Source organism: Mustelus asterias, chromosome 2 (assembly GCF_964213995.1).
Source record: "Mustelus asterias chromosome 2, sMusAst1.hap1.1, whole genome shotgun sequence".
Lineage (NCBI taxonomy): Eukaryota > Metazoa > Chordata > Chondrichthyes > Carcharhiniformes > Triakidae > Mustelus > Mustelus asterias.
The window spans coordinates 86,207,666-86,215,764 of record NC_135802.1 but is presented as its reverse complement, the minus strand read 5'-3'; the positions used below and the strand labels follow the sequence as shown (position 1 = coordinate 86,215,764).

The 8,099-nt window shown below is 41.7% G+C and overlaps 1 protein-coding gene across 4 annotated transcripts; it reads right to left on the bottom strand.

Moving 5' to 3' along the window:
- Positions 1 to 2,929: 2,929 nt before the first annotated feature.
- On the bottom strand, positions 2,930 to 6,619 carry arl4aa (ADP-ribosylation factor-like 4aa). 4 transcript variants are annotated; one of them, XM_078238370.1, is made up of 2 exons: positions 6,552 to 6,619; positions 2,930 to 4,803 (listed from the first exon to the last, which is right to left on the bottom strand). In XM_078238370.1, exon 2 carries the CDS (start codon positions 4,679 to 4,681, stop codon positions 4,079 to 4,081), a length of 603 nt encoding a protein of 200 aa, XP_078094496.1. In that variant the 5' UTR covers positions 4,682 to 4,803; positions 6,552 to 6,619; the 3' UTR covers positions 2,930 to 4,078. The 4 variants fall into 4 exon arrangements, with proteins under 4 accessions (XP_078094496.1, XP_078094487.1, XP_078094509.1 ...); XM_078238361.1 differs by lacking the exon at positions 6,552 to 6,619 and adding an exon at positions 6,073 to 6,175; XM_078238383.1 differs by lacking the exon at positions 6,552 to 6,619 and adding an exon at positions 6,143 to 6,172.
- Between the last annotated feature and the right edge of the window lie 1,480 nt (positions 6,620 to 8,099).

Here is an 8,099-nt window from a genome sequence, read left to right as displayed (position 1 = left end):
TAGGAGATGTAAAGTATGTGGTCACAGATGGAGAATTTCAGCCACGAGGAAATACTTGTTAGTGTAGGGTTATTTCCATTAGCAGAGAGGCAGCTGAGAGATATAATTGTGGTGCATAAAATTGAGGAGCCCAGATATAGCGGATAGCAAAAAACTGTTTCCTTTACCATTTGGCAGAGACAAAATTCAAGGAACATCTTTTCATGCAGAGGGTAGTAGGAGTCTGGAACTCTATCTGAAGAGGAAAAACCCTCCCATAATTAAAACTACTTGATATGTGCTTAAGTGTCATGTTCTACATGGATATGAATCGATAGCTAAAAAGTGCATCCTGAAGGACACAATTCCTAGAGTGGACTGCAGCTGGAGGCAAGAGATTCAACACCAAGGAAAATTAACTTGACCTCATCCTCACCATCTGTCACAGATGCATCCATACACGAAAGCCTTATGGAATGGTGGTGTAGGAGGGGGCAAGATTCTAATGCTGAAGCATAGAGAAAATCCAATGTGGAGGAATACAGGCAAAATGTCACAGAGCAGCACGGCCTATTGTGTGATTTGTTATATAGTTAATTGAAATTAACATGTAGAAATGCAGGAGATCTTTCACAACCATTGGCAGTGGCATGCTCGTGGAGGGGTTTGATGGCAGTTCAGACAACAGAACACCGGTCACTGCATCAATGGTTACGTGGGGCTCATGGAGACAGAGCTCTTCAGACAAATCCAGATAAGTAAAATCACTTGTGGTTGTTATGTCATAAAAAGTAAACAGGTCCTCCTTTTATGCACCCTCCCTTCTCAGTGTGTCGCTCCTTTGCTTCCTCCTAAAGTATTTAAGTTGTTGGGCTCCCACAGGAAAAATCAATGTTTCTATGTCTCAAACCACAGCAGTGTCATACCTCGTACCACAGAGCCTTTAAAATAAGGTGACCAAAATTTTAAAAAGGGGAAAAAAAAACTTACTGCCTTAGTTTTGTCTTAATTGGCCTAAGTTTCACTTTCTCATAAGGAACCTACTGTTCATGGGCGTGTACAGTCTAGATCTAGTGTAAACACTAGGAAATATTAGGAACATTGATACAAAACTCCCATTAAAATTCAGCTTCCATGGCTGTTCAAAATGAAACTAATTCATGCCCACATTTCTGCAGAATATTAAAGGTCAAAATCAGGACATATTAGATTACGGCAATGCTCTGTTCACATGAGGCGCATAGAATTCCTCTGCTGACAGTGTGATATAGTTCTAAATCAACAATAAACACAAACAGAACACCGATTGCAATTTTCAGTTGTTACAAATCAGTTTCAGGAAAGAATTTCTATCATGGTATTCCAATATATTTTGAAAAGCCTGTACAAATGTTATTTTAGATGGCCCTACTACTGATCAGATGTATTTCATAAAATGTGGATCTTTTCTTTCCCAGTCTGACTTATTGAAACAAAAAGACAATTCCTAGTTTGCAGAGCTATTACCATCTCTTAACAGCTACAAATTAAACAAATTTACTGTCGTTAAAAACTTGGGCAACACTTAACAAGTCTTATAACATTAAAATGTTTTGAACTGAAAACTGGCACAATTTATTCAGAGTTGTATTTATTAAGGTCCAACATTTATATAAATATAAAGAATTTTTCCAATCAGTGACAGCAATGCCACTAGTGCAGGTGGTAAACACATAACCAGAGACAGAATCCATAGAAGTCATTCAATTCTTAAAACAAGTTAATAAAACAGATGTTACACAAAGCTGCTGATCTTTAATGAACACTAAAGTGCATTTCTTGAAGCCACTGTACAAGTCAAATAGAAGATATTTACAGTGCCAGAATCTGTACAGTAAAATATCAACAACAGCCTTATTAACTCAAAGGAAGTCCCAATGCAAGGTCTTTGGAGATAGAAAAAAGACAGCTTGTAATAGCATCATTACATTTTCCTTTAAGACTTTAAATGTCAGATCAATAAGTTTGCTTTTGCTAATTGCTTTTTGCAAGTTGATCAGGTTTAGTGACAATGAACATAATTATAACAAATTGACCTGTCTTTTTGAATTATGGAAACACTGGAAGTAAACAAGCTATTTAGTTCCGTGGAGGCTATAGATGGCCTTTTTCATGCCAGGGATATTTTCTGCACTCAGAGCACCCAGGTTTCAATTTATTTTCAACATATGAAAATTTGAACACACATGTTCACACAAGATTCTGTGCTTTTGTACACATGAAAGGTGAATGTTTTCCTCAGCAATTAATATGCAAGTGCAGAGCCCCAATATTTTCCAAACCTAAAAGGGCAGGGGAACAAAAAGTAGGAAACATCAAATCCATGTTCATAAAAGTTTCAGGAATTTATAGGTTCAATGCAGCAAATGGTATAGGAAAAAGCAACCAGTCCACATTTTGATCAAACAGAACTCACTCTCAATGTTGCTTTGTTTCTTTTTGGGTGCAGAATTCTGGTTATACATCAAAGACATTTGCTCAGAATAATCTATGAACACCCTGGCCTACATTTTAAATGGGAAAAAAAAAAAAAAATCGACAAATGTGTTACTATCAGCATTCCCATGATTAAATCTGGGTCATTATCTTTTGCCTGATAGATTTCAGCAATTATAATAAAAAGGTTCACTTTTTTTCCTACTTGCAATATGAAGAATGTAGTCATATAATAAGAAAATTCAGTGGTTGGTTTAACAGATTTAAATATTGTATAAGTTATTTTAGTTGCTCAACGTTACAAGTTGATCTTGTATGCCGAGGAGAATATTCAACTTAAAGTGTATGAATTTGGAACTTACGATTTTTATTGATCTGTATGATCTATGTACACTCCATATCTAGTTACTGCTAGCCAGTTGTAGTTTTATTAGAATGGTACCATCCCTATGAGGCCACAATACAAATACTTGTAATTTTTGCTCGAACCAAACCTCTCTCTAATTCTTCACCACAGAGATCATTAGCCACCTGTGTATGGCTACATTTTAATATGAATCATATGTAGAGAAATATGCAACCTTTAAAGAAAATGAAATCTCAAATTTCCACACACAAACTCTTAAAAAGGTGGCACCAAATACTACAATTAATGGCAAAGCTACCCTAAATAACTTTAATTGGTAAATTGTACAGTTGGCAACACATGCAGGCCTAAAGGTCTTTAGTTTCTATTACATCTCAAGTCACAGCTTATATATGGTATAAAGTCTACTTTCCCAAAGTTAACACTGCTTAGAAATGAGGCTTCACAGCAACTTTAATGTGAATATCAGTAACAAGAACAGACTAACATGTGATTGCTACATTCCTGTGTCTATAAAAAAAAACTTCAGTAGACAAGGTTCAAGGTCAGTTAAACACAGTGTTCCACGTTTTCCCTCCTCTCTCCCTGGAGGCCTCCAGTTCTGACACTGCACTTTTTCCACCGACTAAGAGAGATACAGCCTTGTCAACAATCGAAACACTACAGATAATATATTTGGAGCCTTTTCTTCAATACCAGTAGCATCTCATTTTAATTAGTCTCTGACCATTGTCTGGCCAAAGACAACAAACAGCAATAAACTTCTCTTACACCAAAAAACAGAAGAGCACTTAAACATTTTAAAAACCACAATCTGTAGCAGCCATTTCTTCCAACTAATTTTGGTAAATATTCCTTGTATTGCAATAGTTCACATCCAAATATTTTTAGTGTCCAATTGGCCTAAAAATAATATTGTGCTGTAACAGGTACCTGGTCTTGCAGGCCAAAAAATGGAACACTTGACTTACACATACACTTAATCACAAGGTGTTGATGAATATAAAACAAAATACTACAGATTTGAATATATTTTGGTCTAACAAAGGATGTTGACAGTTTTATGCCAGTATAACTGCTCTCCACACTTAATTTATCATATCCACTTTCCACTGTGATCCCACTAATAAAGTCTGCATTAGGCCTCACTAGACTTGCATTTTTGACATAAACGTTGTCAAAAGGCTACAGGTGTAATGACCAGTGTAGAAACATTTCAGCTTTCAAAAATACAAAGCATCTTCAACTGTTGTACAATCATCTCTTCTTTTTTTGCTGTTTTAACATTTTCCGCCTCTTGATGATCATTTCGTAAAGTTTTTCCAATCCCTCCCTAAGCCCATCTCCTATGATGGCACAGGTAGGTTGAAGGTGCCATGGGGTCGAGGAGCTTATTTCACTCAAAGCTAACAGTTTCTCCACTTCAGAGAGGGAGAGGCAGTTCCTGAGATCTTGTTTGTTGGCAATCAAAAGCACTGGCACACCTTGGTTCTCAGAGATCCTGGTTATTTTATGCAATTCTGTTTTGGCTTCTTCCATCCTTTCCACATCTACTGAGTCCACCACAAAGATAATGCCATCTGTGCAGCGAGTATAAGATTTCCAGAGTGGCCTCAGTTTCTCTTGACCACCGACATCCCAGAAATGGAAAGTCACTGATTTTGAGTTCCCCAAAGTCACTCGGATTTTTTCAGTATTAAATCCTTTTGTTGGGACAGTGTTGACAAATTCATTGAACTGTAATCTGTACAGAACTGTAGTTTTGCCAGCACAGTCCAAACCCAGTATAACTATGTGAAGAGACTGAAATGATGGGAAACTTGATAAAATAGGCGTTTGATCTGAAAGTCCATTACCCATCTCGGATTGGAGGGAAAAGTGAAATGTAGAAGTCCACACTGAAAGACTTGGACAGTTAGTTCCAAATATTGCTGATCATTCCAGTCTGCAACTACGAGAATCCCGTGCAGCTTAAATATTATCTAAAATAAAAATTAAAAACACACGCATTATATCGATGCATAATGAAGGAGGGAAAAAACACAAACGGCTGCGCACCTCAATAATTAGGTCACATCTGACAGTAAAATATCGCAGCTTCCATTGTTAACCAGTCAAATAATCCATGTGGGATTTTGAAAAGTTTCTAAAACACGCCACTCCAATGTACCGAACTACCGTGTACAGTGGGGTTTAATTAAATCCTGAACGATTGCAGATCAAATCCACAACCATGCACCAGCATCGCTAGGTTTGTTGAGTTACTCGCCGCAATGTAGAGTGAAAACAGATCTCACTTTCAAAAGACTGAAAATTGCAATAAAATATCGACAATGCGCTCAGATTTAACAAGATTGTGTTAACAGCCACTTCCAATGTCCGCCTTAACAAGCAGAGCACACACAAAAAAAATCAAATCCCTGAATTACTTTGCACAGGGCGTTTACCAACCGCCTAAAGACACGGAACACGCAAAAGCACAAAATATAAATAAACCCAACTGTGGTTAAACCATTTACATCGCATGCACCGACTTTCCCCCCCAAGCCTGACTCATACTGAAAAAGCCGGGCTATTCATTCGACTGTCAAGTTACAACCACTCCGAACTGACCGAGAAATCCTCAAAACACACAGAAATTTTTTTAAAAACGTTATAATTCCCTTATTAAACTCCTCAGCAGCAAGATTAAAGCCACAAATTCGCGCTGGTACTCTGCTCACCTTTGCTCAACCCGGGATTTTTTTTTAAAAAGCAAAATAAAAATAGCCCAGTCAGTCACAAGCAACAACGTGAACTTTTTATTCTACGGTGTATATATTTAATCCCGCTTTCCGTCAAATCAAATCGTTTAAAACTATCGTAGTACTAACTCATTCGTTTTCAAATATATTTAAAAAACAATCACTTACTTCCACACAACACAAACTGCAGCTTACGATTCAACAAGTCTTGGCAGCGCAACATTACAAAACATCCCAGGCTGCTGCTGCTTATGGCAATTTCTGTGAAGGTGAGTTCGTGCGATCCTGACTAAACCCTTCAAACCTGTCCCTACAATTGGGAGGGAGCTTGGCCCCGGACAACAACAACTCGATCAGCACAAACTAATTTAATTCCGTTGGTTAACTTTCTTTAAAAAAATTATTCAACCACGACACACTGTGCCTCCCTGCTTCATTACTCGTTCGGTGAAGCAGCCACACTGAAAGATTGAGTGCATTGAGAAGCTGGATGGATGTTATACTCACAGCTTGTTTTAGACACACGCTCCCACACCATGAACGAACATCCCCCTCTCTCTCTCTCACACACACTCACAACTCAGACGCGCGCCTGGAACACTGCCCTGACCGAACGCTGCAACACCAACATTCCACACTAGTCCCGCCCACCGGTTCCAGCCCCGCGCCTATTGGCTGCTCTACGAGACGCCGGCATGCCATCCACCCCCTCCCCTCCATCGCACTCCCATTGGCTCAGACAACCGTCAATCACATTTTAGCCCAACCCCCCCCAATGCAAGTCCCGCCCCCGCCTCTTTCCTTCCTCCCTCCCCCTTCTCCCTCCTCCGCGAGCGACCAAGTTTCCACCAGCGGTGAAATCTATATGGAAAATTTGCCACCTGTCGAATTCACACAGGGTTAGCTAACCACGCCACTTTATTTCTCAGACAAACAGGCAGCGCAACCAAATCCACAGATGGGGATAACCAGAGTAAATATCTTACCCTGGAAGAGCCGCTCGGGCTGCGCACACATCCTCCTCCTCCTGCTGCTGCTGCTGCTCTCGAGCTCCATTAACGGCTCTGAGGCGCCTCCTCGCGGCCCCGCGCGCCGCTCCGGCCTCTCGGCCCAGCTGATTGGCTGTTTGTTCACTGGTCACCAGGAGACCGTCAACAGAGTGGGTTTAAAAATAAACCGCAAAGCCCGCGGGGCTGAGAAACTCTTAGAGAGACACAACCCAGAGAGAGAGAGTGACACAACCCAGAGAGAGAGAGAGTGACACAACCCAGAGAGAGAGAGAGTGACACAACCCAGAGAGAGAGAGAGAGTGACACAACCCAGAGAGAGAGAGAGAGTGACACAACCCAGAGAGAGAGAGAGTGACACAACCCAGAGAGAGAGAGAGTGACACAACCCAGAGAGAGAGAGAGTGACACAACCCAGAGAGAGAGAGTGACACAACCCAGAGAGAGTGACACAACCCAGAGAGAGAGAGAGAGTGACACAACCCAGAGAGAGAGAGAGAGAGTGACACAACCCAGAGAGAGAGAGAGTGACACAACCCAGAGAGAGAGAGAGTGACACAACCCAGAGAGAGAGAGAGTGACACAACCCAGAGAGAGAGAGAGTGACACAACCCAGAGAGAGAGAGAGTGACACAACCCAGAGAGAGAGAGAGTGACACAACCCAGAGAGAGAGTGACACAACCCAGAGAGGAGAGAAGAGAGTGACACAACCCAGAGAGAGAGAGTGACACAACCCAGAGAGAGAGACACACACACAATCCAGAGAGAGAGACACACACAACCCAGAGAGAGAGACACACACACACAACCCGAGAGAGAGAGACACACACACAACCCAGAGAGAGAGACACACACACACAACCCAGAGAGAGAGGACCACAGTGACACAACCCAGAGAGAGAGACACACACACACAACCCAGAGAGAGAGAGTGACACAACCCAGAGAGAGAGAGCACACACACACAACCCAGAGAGAGAGAGAGACACAACCCAGAGAGAGAGACACACACACACAACCCAGAGAGGAGAGACACACACCAACCCAGAGAGAGAGAGACACACACACAACCCAGAGAGAGAGACACACACACACAACCCAGAGAGAGAGACACACACACACACAACCCAGAGAGAGACACACACACACACAACCCAGAGAGAGAGACACACACACACAACCCAGAGAGAGAGACACACACACACAACCCAGAGAGAGAGAGTGACACAACCCAGAGAGAGACACACACACACAACCCAGAGAGAGTGACACAACCCAGAGAGAGAGACACACACACACAACCCAGAGAGAGAGACACACACACAACCCAGAGAGAGAGAGACACACACACAACCCAGAGAGAGAGACAGACACACACACAACCCAGAGAGAGAGAGAGACACACACACACAACCCAGAGAGAGACAATCCAGAGAGAGAGAGACACACACACAACCCAGAGAGAGAAACACACACACAACCCAGAGAGAGAGAGTAACACAACCCAGAGAGAGAGAGAGACACAC